The following is a 17,545-nucleotide window of genomic DNA, read 5'->3' as shown; positions in this document are numbered from 1 at the left end:
TCTTACAACTGACCGCCAGTCCAGCTGGACTTAGGTCCAGATGGTCCCTCAGACCCCAGCGGCATCTCTCCCTGGACGATGCGGCCCCAGCTTGTACCCCTGGCAGAGCCCGGTCCTTCCCCACAAGCCCCAGGGCACCGGCGGCCCAGGCCCCTGCCTCACCCGGACACCTGGTGGTCCTCTCCCCGCACGCCCTGGGCTTCCAAGCCCGTGGGCTCCTCCCTGCCTTGGGGCCTCTGTCGTGCCGTCCCCTTGTGTGGGAGCTGCTTCCTTGGATCTTTGCCTGGTTCACTGCGTTTATCAGCCAGCAGGACTCAGGGCTCTTTGCTCCAGAAAGCACACAGCGAGGGCTGCAGCTCCCCGCCCACCAGGCCGTCCGCTTGGAGGGCCCTCCCTTCTCCCTCTCCCGCCCACTGGCCTTTCAGGAGGTGACCCTCGCCTCCTTCTGAAGGTTCCGGGCACCCTGCGCGCGCCACGAGCAGTGCACAGGACCCGTGGCTTCCCACCGATCCTCTATGGTTTTCCCACTGGCTCGGAGCTCCGACGGGTGGACACCCAGAGGGGCACCAACACACATGCTTTGGGAAAGGGACTAGTTTGGGCAGGAGGGCATCATGTTTCAAAAGAAAGGGGGCATGTGATCCGGGAAGGGATATTTTCCTCCTTAGGAATGTGAAAGTTTAGGAACCGCGGTTTGGCTCTGCAGACCCTGGGCACGTCTGTGACCGCGATGATGGGTCCCTATTTGGAATCGGGCTTGTTGAGAGGCACGGGGCCGCGAGGCCCTGGGCGTGTGTGCAGTGATTCGGGGCTGGCAAAGCCCGTCTGCCCCCGACACCTTCCACCTCGGGCGCCAACATTTCCCCCCAGAGAGTCATGCTTTTTTCCATGTCCCATTTTAAAAATAAAAGAACATTTATTTATTTATTCTACTTAGAAAAGTAAAACCAGCCACTGCAGAAAATTTGGAAACTACAGGAAAAATCAGAAGCTTCCCCCATCCCACTGCCGCCCGTTTCAGCCGGCGTGCGAACTCCGCTCCTGCAGCCGAGGAACGGGTCCTCTGGCTGGGCCGAGCCAGCGGTCCTTGGGTGAGAAGGCCTGGCCGGGCGGACGTGGCCTTGACGTCTGGGCACCTCCGGAGGGCCCTCTCCTCTCAGCACGCCCACTCGCGTCTCAGGCGATGGTCCCGACGTTCCTCAGGCCTCTCCCCCAGCTCTCAGGTCCCCTGAGCACTGGGGGATCCCGGTGGGGTGTTCCCGTGGGATGTGTGCCCAGGGGGATGCCCGTGAGGAGGGCCTGGGTGCTGGAAAGGCCTCTCCGCCGGGACAAGCAGCGGCCCCGAGAGAGGAGGGGCAGCTGCCGGGCTGCAGGGCGTGGTGTTGTGGGGGACCCGGCCTCACTCCTGAGCACCCCACGGTGCTGGCCCCATGCTGGCCGTCCCTGGACACAGGCTGTGTGAGGTCCTGGGGCGGCCGTAACAAAGCACCGCTGGCATTTATTCTCGTGCGGTCTGGAGACCAGAAGTCCGAGATCAAGGGGTTGCAGGCCTGTCCCTCCTGAGGGCTCTCTGCTGGGCGTGAGGATGGCCGCCCCCTCCTGTGTCCTCACGTGCATCCCTCTGTGTGCATCTGTGTCCTCATCTCCTCTTTTTACACGGACACAGCCCTCTAGGTTAGGACCCACCCTAACGACCTTATTTTAACGTAATCACCTCTTTAAAGATCCGACCTCCAAACGCAGTCACATTCTGAGGTGCTGGGGGTGAGGGCTTCCGAGTATACATTTTGGGGGACGTAATTCAGTCCATGATAAGGGAACTCACCCCCCAGGACCTGGCTCCTACCTGAGGCACCCACCCCCAAGCTCCCGAGACGGTGGTACCCGCTGCCCCTCCACCTTCCCTGGCACGGGTTGGAAGCCCAGCCTGAAGCTGGGAGAAGCTGCCTGAAGACACTTCGAATTCCCAACACCCTCACCGGGTCCTCTCGGCTCCCAGCGGAGAACGGCCCCCTCCAAATCCGCAGCGACGACTTTATCTGCCCTTCAGACAGATTACAGTTAAATTCTTTTGACTTAAATTTTAAAAACTCCCCTCACGGTAACACTGGAGGAGCAGTAAGAGTGAAAGAAGCCTCTTGTCTGGGGCCCGTTCCTGGGTTGGGGAGGGAACCAGCGTCACTGCTGCCCTTGGGGTCAGGATGGAGGTGGCATTGCCTGCTGCCACCCCGACCCGGTGGGGCAGCTCTGTGGCGCCTGGCTCTTCTCTGCCGGAAGCGACCTGCAAGCTGACAGTTCCCACCGACGCCTGCTTTTCCAGGGTTAAGTACTTAGTGTGTGTGGTGTTTGTTCAACCCTCACACTGAATTGACTTTCCCGCGTGGCTTGGTTAAAGATGTCACGCTGGCCTCAGAAATCATGGCTGGAGGAGTCCACGGGAGGCGCCCGTGGTCTGAGACACGGCGGGCAGCATGAGACAGCGGGGTAGGGGCATTTGGCCCCGGGGACACCCTCTAGACAGATGAAGCTCTCCTTTCTTCCTTCTTAGCTGTGAGGTCAGAGCTGAAATCACAAGCGGCTGCACGGCCTTTCTGACGGCGGTGGAGAGGCGGGCGGCCGTAGCTGTGTTCCCAGGGCAGCGCGCCCTCAGAGCTGAGCTCCCACGATGACGATTAGGAAGGGGATTTGTCGGGGTTTATGAGATCCAGTCTTTGCCTGACACGTGTGCGTCATTCCTTGACGGCTCAGAGAAGTTCTTGGGGGAGAAAAACCACAGAAGAGGGCGCTGTCTTGTCCCCTTGTATGAACACAAGGTGTTGGAGGGGCGGCCGGGCTGCAGGGTGGGGCCGAGTCCCGCCGTAGCCGCTGCGCGCAGGTCTCCCACCACGGGGCTCGGCCCTGAGCCTTTTATCCTTCACTCTGACTTTACACTGAGGTTGATGGGGGCCGCCGCCGCCTCCCCACCCTCCGTCTCCTACGCGGTCACTCAGCCAGCGTGTGTGGTGCCCCAGGGCAGGAGGCCTTCCAGGTGCGGGTGTGTGCAGGCTGACGCGGCTGGATGGGGCCCCTGTCCGTGGGCTCTGGGGCTGCTCTGTGCAGCAGGGGGGCGGCGGGCAGTATTCCTGCCGCTCACAGAGACGGACGTCCCGTGTGAGACAGCTTTCAGTGGGATCCCGATCTCTAAGGGATCCCGTTAAAGGGACCAGGCTGGCTTCACCAGGACCCGGACTGTCACAGGTGCTGCCAGGGCGGTCTCTCCTCTTGTTTGTCGATCTCATTGTCCCAGGACTTGGTATAACCTAACCCAGTCATGCAGATGAAGTGTGTTAGTGTGCGTGCGTGTGTGTGTGTGTACACACGTGTACATTCGATTGCCTGTATAAGTGTATATAAGTGTGTGCATGTGTATACATGCATGTACACGTGTGATTGTGTATATGTGTATGTGGACACACGCGCATGTGTATATGCAATATAAGCGTGTGTGCACACGTGTGCCTGTGTATCATCGCACGCTTATGTGTGTGTATGCATGTGTGTTATGATCATGTGTACAGTGCACAGAAGCATTATGTGTGTGGACACCTGTGCATGTGTGATTGTACGTGTGTATGTAAGTATGTGTGCGTGTGTCGACATGTGTATCACCTACGGGTGGTTGCGTGTATACGTAAGCATGTGTGCACGCATGTGTGGATACATGTGTATGTGTATGCCTGTGTGGACACGTGTGTGGACCTGTGACTGTGTGTATATGTGCATGTGTGTTTGTGCATGCGTGTGCATGAGTGTTAAATTCAGTAATCATTGTATGAAGTTTGATCAGGGGCAGAGTTTGGTGAGGTAGGCATTCGGCGTAACCCAGCAGACAGAAGGCACCATTCAGCACATTCCCTCACCGATCGGGAGGGCGGGCGATAAAGTGTCTGTATAGCGTGACGTGCAGGTTGAAGGCCTCAATATCTAAACACGTACTAAGTTTGGGTTGTATTTTAGCCAAAGCTGCGGTAGGTACTGGCTTTAGCAGATGAAAATGAACAACAAAAATAAGAAGAGAGGCGGAACCCAAGCCCCCTGTCCATATTGAACTGAATTCAAGGAGAGATGGAACATTTCACAGCTCAAAATGAATTATTCAAAGATGGGAAGTAATATTCTGGAATTCACCAAGAGGGAATAGATGCTCTGAGGAAACTGAACCAACGTGCAAATGAAATGTCCACAGAGCTCAGATTACGCTGACGGCCTTTAAAGTCAGTTTTTAGAGCAGATGCTTTTGGGGGGACGGAGATGGAGCTCACAGCCCCGGGAAGCACTGAGGAGTCTAAACGCACACGGGGAGGGGCTTCTGGGCGAGAGCTCAGGCGTGTGCAACCTGGACACGCCTGACTGTGAACTAGCCTGGGGCTGGGTCTCCCCTTGTGGGCGCAGGGCCACCCAGGACGTCCCCGGTGCTCGTGTCTAAAACAAAGGCAGGAAGAGAAGGACAGCTTCATCCCCTGAAACGGGGGCCTGAAATGTGCTGAGTAAACGCGGCTCCTCTGCCCATCTGCCCACTAACGTGGAGCTCCCAAGCTGGAAACGGGCCCCAGCGTGCGGTGGCTGGTACCCCGCGTGGATTTCTCGGGCTCACGCTGCCTGCAGCCTGACCGAGCTGCCTCCGGCCTCACGTCCCTGGACGCAGCCCCCAACACCCCCCTCGCAGCTCACAAACAGGACACGCACAGCCCCGCGCTCCGGGCACCGGTGTGACATTTAATGCTGAGTTACGCGGAGGCACGCAGCACATCACGCAGGCCGTCACTCCGAGACACACGGGTGAGGAAAGCACAGTGTCCTTTGTCTCCCCGTGGGAAGCGGGGGAGATTCCTGCGGTATATCAGAAGCAGCCCGGGACACACAACACTACCAAAGAGAAAGGACAGTACCCGTTTCTGTATAAGAATATATTATTTAAAAGACAGTTTAAAAATAAAAATTCTGTACAGCGTCGTGAAGTCCTTTTTTTTGTTATCAGTGAACAAAATGGTTCTTAGAAAACATGATCTCATGGTGGCAGATGCTCAGGACCACGTCTCCCCGCAGGGCCGATCCGCAAAGCCCAGCCGGCCGGGTCCAGAGAGCAGCCCACAGCACGCGGCTTTCTTCAGGCATGATCTGCTTGGAAAAGGAAAAAGACGGCTGGTTTGTGACTGTGGGATCGGAACTGTGCGGGCATGCCGCAAATGTCACAGGCTCACACACGGGCAATGAGCACTTCTTCTGTCCCAGCACTCTGTGCGTTTCATCCTAAAGCAAGAGGAATGGGATTATTGCCTCTGGTTTAGAGACTGGGGCTCTGCGGCTCAGAGAGGTTGAGATGCTTGTGCACGTCACTCAGCTTGTAATTAGCAAAGCCCGGACTCAGAACAAGGATTGGTGGATGCCAGGGCCTGGTACCCACCTCTCCTCTATGAAACCAACCCAGTTCTCATGCCCTGTACCCTGACTGCTCTATAAGCGAGGCTCTCCCAAGTGACCCTCATACACGTGTGTGGTGTGACCTTACCACGCGGAGGCCGAATGGGCTGGTTTGCCTTCTACCCGTTCCAAATGCAAGCGCGCAGGAAGTGCTTACAGCGACATAAGCAAAGACTTTCTTTTTGAAAAGTAGTACCTATGCTAATCATTGATCTTTTTCTAAGGCATGGCTCCTTTCAGAGCCTAATTGTAAAGATTATATGCAAGGGAGAAGCGTTTCATTTAAAAACATTCAGATTCTCTCCCCTCCTTCCCTCCGTCCCTCCTTCCTTCCCAGATTTCCACGCCATCCCCATTGCAGTCTGGACTACCGTATACACTGAGACACCGTTCAGAACAGCCTTACCTTCACGTTTTCCCCCATCTCTGCTTTTCTCTCTCGACGCGGTGCTCTCAGGTGTCAGGCTCTCAGCCTTCTGCTGTAACCAGGACAGAGGATACGGAAGGCAAAAATCAAGCTCCAGGAACAGTGAGTGAGTGACTGCTCGTCTGCCCAAGACCTTCCCGGGGCTGCAGATGCTAAGACGCGGGAGGAGACTGGGGTCTACAGCCTGGGGGAGCTTCCCGGACAACAGCTCTGCACGGGCCACCTTCCCTGCGGTCAGAGGGCCCACTGCACACGGCCACTGTCCTCGCACTCATGGCCACAGGTGCAGCGCCAGCACACTGGTGGATGCGGTGCGAAGTCCGAGACCCTTTCACCTCTTTTGTGGGTCTGTTCTTTCTGGGAACAGGAAGGGGCACTGGAGCGTCCTAACGGCCCTTCTAGGTGGCTGGCCTGGGACCTGGAGACTGAGGCCTTCGCAGCGATGGCTCTCAGTTGACCCTGGGGAGTCAGGCCCCTTTAGCCCTCCTGTCAGGGGGCTCGGCAGGGGGACACCGCCTCTTCCATCTGTTCTCTGCATCTTTTGCTCTTAGGTTCTTGGAGTTTCAGGACCCGTCTGTGACTTTTTTTTTTTTTTTTTTTTGCGGTACGCGGGCCTCTCACTGCTGTGGCCTCTCCCGTTGCGGAGCACAGGCTCCGGACACGCAGGCTCAGCGGCCATGGGTCACGGGCCCAGCCGCTCCGCGGCATGTGGGATCTTCCCGGACCGGGGCACAAACCCATGTCCCCTGCATCGGCAGGCGGACTCTCAACCACTGCACCACCAGGGAAGCCCTTACATTCCTGAGCTCTTAACTCTCCACAACGTCTTAGTACTTATGAGTTCCCCAGCACTCCCTTTTTCAGTCCTTCACCTGGAATGCTGAGGGTTTTTTTAATTTTTTTTTTTTTGTGGTATGTGGGCCTCTGACTGTTGCGGCCTCTCCCGTTGCGGAGCACAGGCTCCGGACGCGCAGGCTCAGCGGCCATGGCTCACGGGCCCAGCCGCTCCGCGGCACGTGGGATCTTCCCGGACCGGGGCACAAACCCATGTCCCCTGCATCGGCAGGCGGACTCTCAACCGCTGCGCCACCTGGGAAGCCCCATCTGTGACTTCTTGGGGGAAGAATCCGAGTAGAGGAATTGGCTGCCAGCCTGGATTGCCATCGACCCATCAGCATTTACCGAGCACCATATCGCGTGCGGCATTGTACACGAAGGAGGTCGAGAGCCGCACCGAGGCTCAGCGGGCGCAGTGGGAGTTCCTGGCTGCAAAGACGGGGCGGGGCCCTGCCCGCAGTGAGGACAAATGGCACAGAAGGGGGCCCTTGGGTGGGTGCGGGGGGACACCGGCCAAGGCCAGAGGGGGATCAAGCCCGAGGCAGCAGGGACGGGCCCCGGAGAGAGGGGGTGGGAGCGTGGATGGAAGGGAGGCGACACTCAAGTGGCTGGACGTCACGGGGGGAGGTCCCAGGGGTCCCAGGAGGCAGGGGGACCTGAAGCAGATCTGCACACACTGGGGTCCTGCCTTGGCCAGACCAGCTTCTGGGGCTTTTCTGAAAACCTCTACCCCCGCTCTGAGCCTATGAACTGGACCTCCCTGAAACACAGGATCAATCCCAACAGCAGCCTGGAGCCAGACCCAGCCCCTCCTCGAGGTGCCACGTGGTAGCCCTGTGGCCAGGTCGTGGTGGTGGCTTTTCCCATGCCAGGGGAAGCGTCTCTTCCGCCGCCCTCCCTCTGCACAAGGTCAGCCCTGGGAGGAGGTGAGGGACCCGCGCGGGCCTAGGGCGCTGCTCTGAGGGGATGCAGGCAGCCGAGGTGCTGTGATGCTCTGCATTTCCCGTGGGCGATTGCGACCACGGGGCACCGACTCTGCCCGAGGTTCTGTGCGTTCCGTGCCGTGAGCTCCCCGAGGACTGACCCCCCTCCTCCGTGGGATGCACGAGCTCCCATCTGGAGGGCCCCCCGGGCCGTGTGGCCGGGCCCCGCGGCCCCCGCGCCTGCGCAGCCCGGCTCACCTCCTTCATGGCGTCCATTTGCTTCAGCTCCTCGTAGCGGTCTCTGGACTCCCACAGGGGCTGCAGCATGAGCTCCCCCACCGCAGGGAAGAGCTGCGAGGGAACACACGGGCCCTCTCAGCAGCTGGTCCCCCTCGCTGAAGACGCTGGCGCAAAACCGTGCCAGGTCCCGTGCGTCCCGGGGGAAAAGCCGCGCAGGGAATGTGCTTCTGTCCAAGGGGCACCTGTGGACCCTTGGGTCTCGGCTGCGGCGGAACCCAAGGTGCCCGAGGTTGGAAGCCGACTGGTCAGTGAGTCCCGGGAGCCCCTGGGGAGGGAGAGTTCCCACTCGCTGCCCACCCACCCCTTCCAGGTCCCTGCTTCCTGCTCTCACACTGTCCTCGCGGACCTGGCAGAAGCCACCCCCTGCCCTCTGCTTGAAGGGACCCCCGACTGTCCAGCCTGCAGACTCTCATCTTCCAAACGCCAACCTTGCCTACTAGAGCCCTGGCAGCCCCGGGGCGGGGGTGGTGAGGCTGCTCGCACCCCGCCCCCCCGCTGCCCCCGTCCCGCCGCTGTGGGGCCCAGGACCCCTCCGCCCACCCCGTGCTCAGGCCTGGCCCTGTGGCTCCCGCCGCCCCGGGGCCACCTGCTGAGCATCTTTACCTTTGAGACTCAGCTCTGAGGCGCTCGCCTCTCACTCCAAGACCCCCCCGCGGCCCCAGGGAGCCCAGTGCACACAGCCCTCAGCCCCTCGTGCTTCCTGTGCTTCCCCAGCCCTGCTCCTGCCACCTGTGGGAGCCACCATCGCCCTGCTGTGCCCTGGCACCCGGTGCCCACGGGGAAGACCCCGCAGCCTGAGGAAGGAAGCTGCAGACAGGGAGACAAATTCTAGGCGGAACGGAGCCACGGGGCTTGAGGAGGGTGTGCTGCGGGAGCTCTGGAAGGTTGCTGAGCAGGGCATGGGGTGCCCAGGCCACGGAGGGTGGGCTCAGAGGTGGAGGCTTGAAGAAAGGCAGGACCAGGAGCTGAGGGCCGTCCTGTAAGACGGGAGGGCCTGGGAGGGCGGGGGGCTGTGTGCCCTGTGCTGGGGGCAGTGGGGAGCCATGGAAGGCTCGGGAGAGAGGCAGAGGCCGGCTCCTTGCTGAGGATTAACCTGGTGTCAGCCGTGTGCCGGGTGGGGTGGGGGGCAGGTTAGAGGGGCTTCTGTAGGCAGAGTTGAAAGGCTGACAGGGACTTGGCCGGTGCCCTGGGAAGCGGGGCCCTGGGGGGGGGCCCAGAGACACCATGGGGGAGGGTGGCCAAGGGTGGGGCGGTGTCCATGGGGGAGGGTAGCCAAGGGTGGGGCGGTGTCCATGGGGGAGGGTGGCCAAGGGTGGGGCGGTGTCCATGGAGGAGGGTGGCCAAGGGTGGGGCGGTGTCCATGGGGGAGGGTGGCCAAGGGTGGGGCGGTGTCCATGGGGGAGGGTGGCCAAGGGTGGGGCGGTGTCCATGGGGGAGGGTGGCCAAGGGTGGGGCGGCTTTGCTGCTGGATCGCTGCCCGGGGGGCGGGGCAGGCGGCCAGTGCACACGTGTGTGTCCGTGTGAGTGTGCGTGCACCTGTGCATGTCTGGGTCACTCACCTTGGTCACCGTTTCAAACATCGGGATCAGCACGAAGCTGATGAACCCAGTCTGGGCCGTGGCCTTGGTCACTTTGTCCCGGTCCATGAAAGGCGCCACGGGAAGGCCCTCCGACTTCTCGCGGTCGCTCTGCGGGGAAGGCAGAGGACACACGTTAAAGAAAGAAACACCCGTGGAATCTGGGGGCTTCCAGGATCATCGTCTGAGAGGAAGAGAGAAACAGCTAATATGCCAACGGAACCACCCGCGTCACGCACGTTCGTGACCACGTGGGACGATGGGGACGCCGTAAGTGCGAACTAGGTGCCCGCTGGGCCTGCAGGGTTGTGCGAGGGGGGGGGGGCGGGGAGGGGGTTTAACTAGTGGTAACAGGGGCACTAATGTGGTAACAGTTTGACATTAGCTTTTCCTGTTGGTCCCTGTCTTTCGTGTCTCAAATTACACGTGCGCCTGCTGGGAAGGCTTCCGGAGGCGGTGATGCCGGAGGCCACCTTGGCCCGTCCGTCACGCTTCCAGCAGGAACCCAGTTAAGGGGCTAACGAGCCCAGGAGGCGTGATGCTGCGTGATGCTGTCTGATGCTCCTACCTGCATGAAATACTCCTCTAATAAACAATCCACCCAGGGTTCCGCCACCTCCATCGGACGGACCTCGTTAGAGATGTCACAGCACTTAATCAGGATCATCTTCAGCTGAAAGAAGAGATCTGGAATCAGCTGTGCAACACGGGACACATCCCACAGCGCTGTGCGTCTGGACTCACCATCACTGGCCGGCAGGGAAGGAGGGCGGGTGATGCTGGCGGAGGGGAACCCAGCATTGTTGCCCCCTGCCCCCCACAAGGACATACTTCCCGCTGCAGGGGGAAGACGGGGCATCCCCGCACCCCCGAGGGTCAGAATCTTTCCTGGAGGGGCCTCAGTAGTAGGGAAGTCCCTTGAACACACGGACGTTTTGTCATACAAACTATACACTGCAAAGCTCAGAAGTGTCTTCTTGATGTCGAGAATACGTAAAAAGTGTAGACAGACGGTATTGCCTGGAGGCAGAGGTTTAACAGATGACGAAAAAAACCCCAGCGGGTGGAGAGTGCTGGGACCCCAGAGCACTGAAGAGGTGCGCTAGAGACACAGGGTAAAGGGGATCCTCATGTAACAGCAGGGAGGGCGCCCACCGGCCTCGGCACCCCGCCGCCTGCACACCGGGCAGCGATGCAGGGGGGGGAACCACAGTCCTGCCGGCTGGCCCAAGGGGCATCCAGGGCAGGACTCCACCTCTGCCGCCCCCAGCACGGGGGGAGCAGTCCCACAAATGCCAAGGCGGCCCTGGCTTCTGCCCTCTGCCCTCTGCCCCCAAGCCTGGCGCTCCCCTGTGTTGGCCAGGCCTCTGTACGCAGGCTTACCTTCCCCTACTTATAACCTTCAAATCTGAATGAGATGGGGGAATGGGAAAGGGGTGACTTTAACTAGGAGAGGGGGTCCTGCTGGGGTGATGGGGGGCTTTCCCTGCTAAGTGCCGGGACTTGGAAAGCCGGCTTCACCGACACCTCGCTGCGAGGCGAGGTTACACGTTTTCCTTTGGCGCTTCGGTCTCCAGTCTGAGCTGGGGGTGGCGCTCACTCCCCAGCCCCCCAGAGAGGGAAGACAAGCCGCTCACCAGGGTCATGTGCTCCTCGTTGCTGTAGTCAAAATTCTCCATTTTTTCTTTGAAAGAATCCATAATTTCCGCGTGCCTCGCCATGTCGGTGGCCAGGATTAACGTGATCACCCCCTGAGGAGCGAAGGCAAAGTGTGAACGCGGGGCACGATCCCAACAGTGACTCAGTGAGCGCCTGCTGTATGCAGAGCCTTCTGCTCATACCGCTTCATCTGGGCCTCCTGCCAACGCCACGGGCGTGTCTAAGAACCACTGTCCTCGTTTTATAAAGAAACTGAGAGCCGGAGAGGCTGGGGAGCCTGCCCAGGCCTCAGCTGGTGAGTGGAAGGCTGGGGGTTGAGCCCCGGGCTGCCAGACACAGGCTGTGTCCCTGGAGAAGGCAGCGCGTCGGGCCCGCCAAGACCGTTCGCCTGCAGAGGGCAGGCTCAGCACGTGTCTCCTTGCGAAGTCCAGACGCTTTCAGCCGAGGACAAATGCTCCCCGCTGAGGCAGTAATTTAGGTATATGGTTTGTTCCTTCCAGAGCTTGTTGTTGGAGGTCAGTGACCTATTTTCCAAGAGTATCTTTTTCCTGTTATCTAATCTGTATGTGATGATATGTGCTTATCTTGCTTGGGAGCGATCAAAGTCTGATCATATAATAGCATGCTTCTATTAACGAATTTGTAGGTAAGGATAAAATAAAGGTTGTTTTGTTTTGTTGTTTTTGGCCATGTGGCATGCGGGATCTTAGTTTCCCGACCAGGGATCGAACCCGCACCCCCTGCATTGGAAGTGCAGAGTCTTAACCACTGGACCCCTAGGGAAGTCCCCAAATAAGTTTTTTAATACAAATATTTTGACCTTGTTAACCCAGTATTGGTTTAGTAGAAATAACATAATTTGAAACCATGATCATCTACCCACCCACTCATCCGCCCATCGATTTATCTGTCTCCCCACCCGTCCACTTGTCTACTCACCCATCCATCCACCCATCCATCCACCCACCCACTTGTCCATCCATCCATCCATCTATTCAGTCATCCATCCATCCTACAAACATTTACAGAACACACCTCTGTGCTGAGTATGGTGTTCTACTTTTCCAAGAAAACACCACCACAAGCATCAAATACACAACTCAAATCAGTCAAGACAGATAAAAAATCGGGGGGGGGGGGCGGGCTTCCCTGGTGTCGCAGTGGTTGGGAGTCCGCCTGCCGATGCAGGGGACACGGGTTCGTGCCCCGGTCCGGGAGGATCCCACATGCCGCGGAGCAGCTGGGCCCGTGAGCCATGGCCGCTGAGCCTGCGCGTCCGGAGCCTGTGCTCCACAACGGGAGAGGCCACAGCAGTGAGAGGCCCGCGTACCGCACAAAAAAAACAAAAAAAGGAGCATCACTGGCCTTTTCAATTGTGCGATTTCTCGGTAAAGATTTAACTGTATTGTTAGTGAAGGATCTGTTCCTATGATGAGTTATCCCTCAAAATATTCAAGGACGGAATATGATTAAAAATTGGGACAACGGATTTTACCCGTAGGAAGTGTTAATGTCAGTAAGGTGCTGGGCAAGGTCAGCCTGTGTCCCCGTGGCGGGCGGCACGAGCAGGGCCCCGGCCCCTGGGTGCGGCTCCTCCGCGGGAGCGGGGTGCTGCTCTGACCCCTCCACGCACAAAGGGGCTCAGCTGCCTGAATCCTCTGGGCCGCGTCCCTGGCAGGGCTCCTCACCCGGCAGCCATCGGGGCGGCACAAAGGCAGGGTCCTTTCTTCAGGGTTTACCCCTTTACCTGCCTCACAGAAAGACTCACTCCAGCTCGTGGAACATGTCGCGTGTGCCTGCTGGGTGGGTCCATAAACGTGGAAGGGAGGCCAGAAAGCCAGCAGATAGAAAGCCAGCAGATAAAGGGGAGGTAACTGTACCAGGAGCCGGTGATTCACCAGGGCGGTAATTAAGCCCTGATTGAGCTCTGACTGCCTGGAAGCTGGAAGGATGGGGAACGAGGCTGCTGTCGTCTGATAAGGTGAAGCTATCAGTTCTCCTGGAGGGAGGGGACTGTGTCCTGGCCCTGGGCTCTAGTGCGTCTTGGAGCAAGGCCACAGAGACGCCGAACAGACGCGGCGTGTGGTTCCTCCTATGCCGTGGACACGGCTCCCGTTCTAAGTGCCACATGCTGGGGGACGGAACAGCAGGAAGGCATCCTCTCACGGTTCTGGAGGCCGCAAGTCTTGAAACCAAGGTGTCCCCTCTGAAGGCTCCAGGGATGGTCCATTCCCTACCTCTTCCTGTTTCTGGTGGCCCCAGCGCTCCTTGGCTTGTGTCCACATCACTCCTGTCCCTGCCCCTGTTGCCTCTCTGTATCTCTCCTCTGTGTGTCTCTTATGAGGACACTTGTCATTGGATTTCACATCCACATGGATAATCTGAGGTAACCTTACCTAAAGCTCCTAATTTAATTATGTCTGTAAAGACTCGTTCACAGGTCCTGGGGAGTCAGGAAGAGGACACACCTTTTTGGTTTTTTTTTTTTTGGTTGGGGGGTGGCTATCATTCAACCCACCTCACTCCAAGATCTCTCTGACATCACCCCTCCCCCGAACACGCCAGAGGATGGGACACAGGGCTGCAGCTCCTGTGTGTGTAGGGGCGTCACTTTTGGTGAGTTGGAAGCATCTGACCCCAGACAGCTGGCCTCCCTCATCCTTTTCCCAAAGTGCCCCGAGCAGCAGAAATGTCTCTTCTGAAATGGGTGGTGGGGCTGCAGGGGACAAGAGCAGGGCTTAGGGGACAGTGGTCGGGGTTCTGCTGGGCTGGATGCCGCAGACGTGTCTGCCCAGGGCCTGCTCCCTTGAGCGAGTGACCTCGCCTGTGTCAGCCTCACTTTCCTGGGCTGTGAGATGAGAAAGGACCGATCTCAAAGGGTTCAATTAAATGGTGGCCGTGATCTGCAGGTCCATGGAACACCGTGCATGCGTGCCAAACGCAGACCTCTTCCCGGGGAGCCACTTGGCCTTGGAGGAGGCTGGGGAGGAGGGCCGGTCCCCCAGGATCCCTGGTGGGGGACTGGGAGATGTGGGAGCCTCAGGCACGGGGCGAGAGGGCTTCTGCTCTCTGGTCGGACTCACTGTCCCCCCGGTGCCTCCCACTCTGCGGTGGGCGTGCCCTCACCCCACACACCTGTCTGATCTGCTTGAAGCCCTCTGCCGGCACGCTGGAGAAGATGTTGCACTCGGGCTGGCTGAGGATCTGGAAGGCCACGGCACAGTGGTGGTTCTCCAGGGGTGAGATGTCATTGTAGCGGATGGCCAGCTCCGTGCGGGCATTGATCTGGTACCTGGGGTTGGAGGAGAGAGCAGAAGGGCCCTCGGGCACCCGCACTCAGAGGCACCTTCGAGTCAGGGCAGCGGCGCTGGCGGTGGGGTGGGGAGGTGCATGGAGGCTGGAAGGGATGGAGGGGACCGCACTCTGCTCGTGCCAGGAGCCCCCTTCTCCTGGCTCTCCTGGGTCTCTGCTGCCCCTCCAACTGGATACCTCCAAGTTGCTGTAGTCCTAACAGTGGAGGTCACCAAGAAGCCTCAACGCCTCCCGTTGCGTGCCCTCAGAATGGTCAGACACCCTGCAGACGTTATCAGTATGTGGAGGACTGGGGTGCATTTTCTCGTCATCTGCTGTGGGCACGGCCCTCGGCTGGCCTGTGCTCGGGCACGTCATCCGAGTCTGAACTGAGGGCATGGATGCCCACGGGGCCACCTCCTCGGAGGGGCACAAACGTCCACACCTTGGAATCCGCTCTGGTCCTGACAAACGACGGCACGCTTCTCGGGCAGACCTGGCATCATCACCCGCCCAGTGATACTCGATACGCAAATACACGAACTCGATAGAACCACCAATGTACCACTAGGAACGCGAAGCAGCGCCACCCGGCCTGGACTCTGGCAGGCGTGTGGGGTGGCACTCGGGGGCCTTCGCCCCAGAGGCGGGAGCGGACCAACGTTCCAGCAAAGCCTGGCCCGTCCTCCTGGCTCCACACCTGCCCTGGACCCTCCCACCTCCCGCCCGTCCACAACCCTGCTCTTGCTGTCACAGCTCCTGCCTCTGCTTTGCTCCTGTCGGAAACGGGCTGGGGAGGCTGCCCACGGGGGAGTGAGATCCAGAGACCGGGGTGGGGCTGCCCCTCCCCGTCCACGTGTGTGCGGGCGTCCCCGCCTGCTTCGGGGGAGGGAGGTCCTGCTGCCGTCGGGGCTTTGCCGGTGCAGACGCAGGGGCTATGGCAGCCCCTCTGGCTTTGGTAACCTCCAAGGTCCTGCGCCGGGAGGCCCGGGCCCCGGACACAGTCCCAAGCAGTGAGCCATGTCCTAAGAGGTGGGGTGGAGCTGGGGGCTTAGGAGGCCTTGGCCGACCGCTCCAGCTTGGAACTGGCAGAGGGTTGAGCTGAAAAGTTCACCTCTGATGCGCAGAGGCCCCTTTACAAGGGAAAAAGAGACAGAGAAGAAGACGGCGTACGTACGTGTTGTTGTAGCCTGGATGGTCCAAGTCATGGCAGATGGCCGCTGTCATTAAGATCAAGATATCCATCTGGGAAAATTTCTCCTGGATCAGAGAGAGAGTGGGGTGGGGTGAGGAGGGGCTGGAGTCGGGTGGGAGGCGGGTGATACAGGGGGACGAAGCCCCTCCAGCTGCCGGCCCGGTGGGGGAGGACCTGCCTCTCCCTGGGGCGGGGCGGGGGTGGGCGCCCATTTGCTCACTGACCACGCCGGGCAGCGGGCTCCCCCAGACCCACCTGCAGCCCGCAGAGCCAGGTCATGCTGTACATCATCTGGGTGACGCAGAAGCAGTGACGGAAGTTGTGGAAAGGGTTGTTACGGTAGTTGTCGTGCACGCAGAGCTGCGGAGACGAGAGGGTCCGCCCTGTGGCCAGCTGCCCACCCCTCCCCCCAGCTCCTGGCACCTTCTTCCCGGTGCCAACTGCCTGCTCCCCACCTGGCCCTCATCCAACTGCCCTCCCATTTCCCGAGGGTGAGAGCACCAGGGGGCCCAGGGGCCTGAGGATGTCCGGGGGCCACACCATGGCCCCCACGATCCCACCCCGGGGAAGGTGTCCCCAGAGGAGCCACACTGGGGTGTGAAGCTTGGGGGGAGAGCTTGGGGTCTATACGCGGGGAGCTGGGTCCCCAGCCACCATCAAATCTTCCACAGGCTTTTAACATCTGGTTGTGAGCAGTATTTTATTAAAAAGAAAGATCTGGGGCTTCCCTGGTGGCGCAGGGGTTAAGAATCTGCCTGCCAATGCAGGGGACACGGGTTCGAGCCCTGGTCCGGGAAGATCCCACATGCCGCGGAGCAACTAAGCCCGTGCGCCACAACTACTGAGCCTGAGCTCTAGAGCCCGTGAGCCACAACTACTGAGTCCACGAGCCACAACTACTGAGCCCGCGTGCCTAGAGCCCGTGCTCCACAACAAGAGAAGCCACCGCAATGAGAAGCCCGCGCACCGCAATGAAGAGTAGCCCCCACTCGCCGCATCTAGAGAAAGTCTGCGTGCAGCAACGAAGACCCAATGCAGCCAAAAAAAATAAATAATAAAGAAAATTAATTAATTAAAAAGAGAAAGATCTGCTGCTAAATACTCTCTCACACACACACCCTGGCAATCACACAAACGCAGTCACGTGCATACGCTTACACGTGTGTACATGCACACGTACATGCACACGCCCCACAAGTATGCAGGCACCGGAACGCACAATCACATGCACACAAATACAAACGTACACTCACATGCACCCCCCCATGTACACACCTGCACAACACGCTCGCTCACATGCCTGTGCGGCTTAGAGCACCTGCTTCACTTGCCCCTCCCCCGTTCTTACTACTTTCTCGCTCACCAGAGCAGGGGCCTAAGAGCAGAGAGTGTTTTGGGGGAGGAGGACGGGCAGAGACTGGCTGACCGTCCCCGCAGGGCTCTCATGGAAGCGTGGCTTCCGTCTGTAGGAAGCCCAGGGCCATCAGGAAGGCGCCCACAGTCCATTCCCATGAAACTGTGTCGGGGGGACGGGGGGGCCTGACACTCACCAGCCACCGCTTGAGGGTGATGGGGTTGATGCCAAAATCTCTGACCAGGCCGAGGTCGTGGTACATGTGCTCTAAGCAGCTCAGCATCTGCGGGCACAGGAGGAGAGGGACGGTCAACAGCCCGAGCGGCCAGGAGACGCGCTCAGGGCGGGCCGGGTGGCTTCTCCAGCCGCACAGAGAATCCACTGGGGAAACTGGGAGCCACGCCCAGCCCAGCCCAGAACTGGGATGACGTCCCAGACGGAAAGTCCTTGATGGCCACCACACACGGCTCTTCCTCGAGGGCACGGCACACACGCAGGCCGGGTGCCAGAGTCTGGAAACGG

At 59.5% G+C, this 17,545-nt stretch overlaps 1 protein-coding gene across 18 annotated transcripts in view; it reads right to left on the bottom strand.

Moving 5' to 3' along the window:
- Window positions 1–4,931: 4,931 nt before the first annotated feature.
- The window catches only part of PDE9A (phosphodiesterase 9A), a 97,569-nt gene continuing 84,955 nt past the window's right edge, over window positions 4,932–17,545 (bottom strand). For 7 of the 18 annotated variants that reach the window (XR_012331631.1, XR_012331636.1, XR_012331637.1 and 4 more), the window contains 12 exons: window positions 17,220–17,306; window positions 15,925–16,029; window positions 15,652–15,734; window positions 14,319–14,475; window positions 13,702–13,899; window positions 11,162–11,275; window positions 10,093–10,626; window positions 9,507–9,635; window positions 7,906–7,998; window positions 6,760–7,153; window positions 5,867–5,939; window positions 4,932–5,157 (listed from right to left, as the gene is read on the bottom strand). Coding sequence is in view for 5 of the 18 variants with exons in the window: in XM_073804539.1 (XP_073660640.1) it covers window positions 5,147–5,160; window positions 5,867–5,939; window positions 7,906–7,998; window positions 9,507–9,635; window positions 10,093–10,626; window positions 11,162–11,275; window positions 13,702–13,899; window positions 14,319–14,475; window positions 15,652–15,734; window positions 15,925–16,029; window positions 17,220–17,306 (1,587 nt within the window). In the remaining 13 variants the exon portion in view is untranslated. Of the gene's footprint in view, window positions 5,161–5,866; window positions 5,940–6,759; window positions 7,154–7,905; window positions 7,999–9,506; window positions 9,636–10,092; window positions 10,627–11,161; window positions 11,276–13,701; window positions 13,900–14,318; window positions 14,476–15,651; window positions 15,735–15,924; window positions 16,030–17,219; window positions 17,307–17,545 lie in introns of all 18 variants that reach the window. The other 11 variants (XR_012331638.1, XR_012331632.1, XR_012331634.1 and 8 more) reach the window with 11 other exon arrangements.

This window comes from Tursiops truncatus, chromosome 4 (assembly GCF_011762595.2).
Source record: "Tursiops truncatus isolate mTurTru1 chromosome 4, mTurTru1.mat.Y, whole genome shotgun sequence".
NCBI classification, from domain to species: Eukaryota; Metazoa; Chordata; class Mammalia; order Artiodactyla; family Delphinidae; genus Tursiops; species Tursiops truncatus.
The sequence above is the reverse complement of the archived record's forward strand: the minus strand, read 5'-3'. Positions and strand labels throughout refer to the sequence as shown.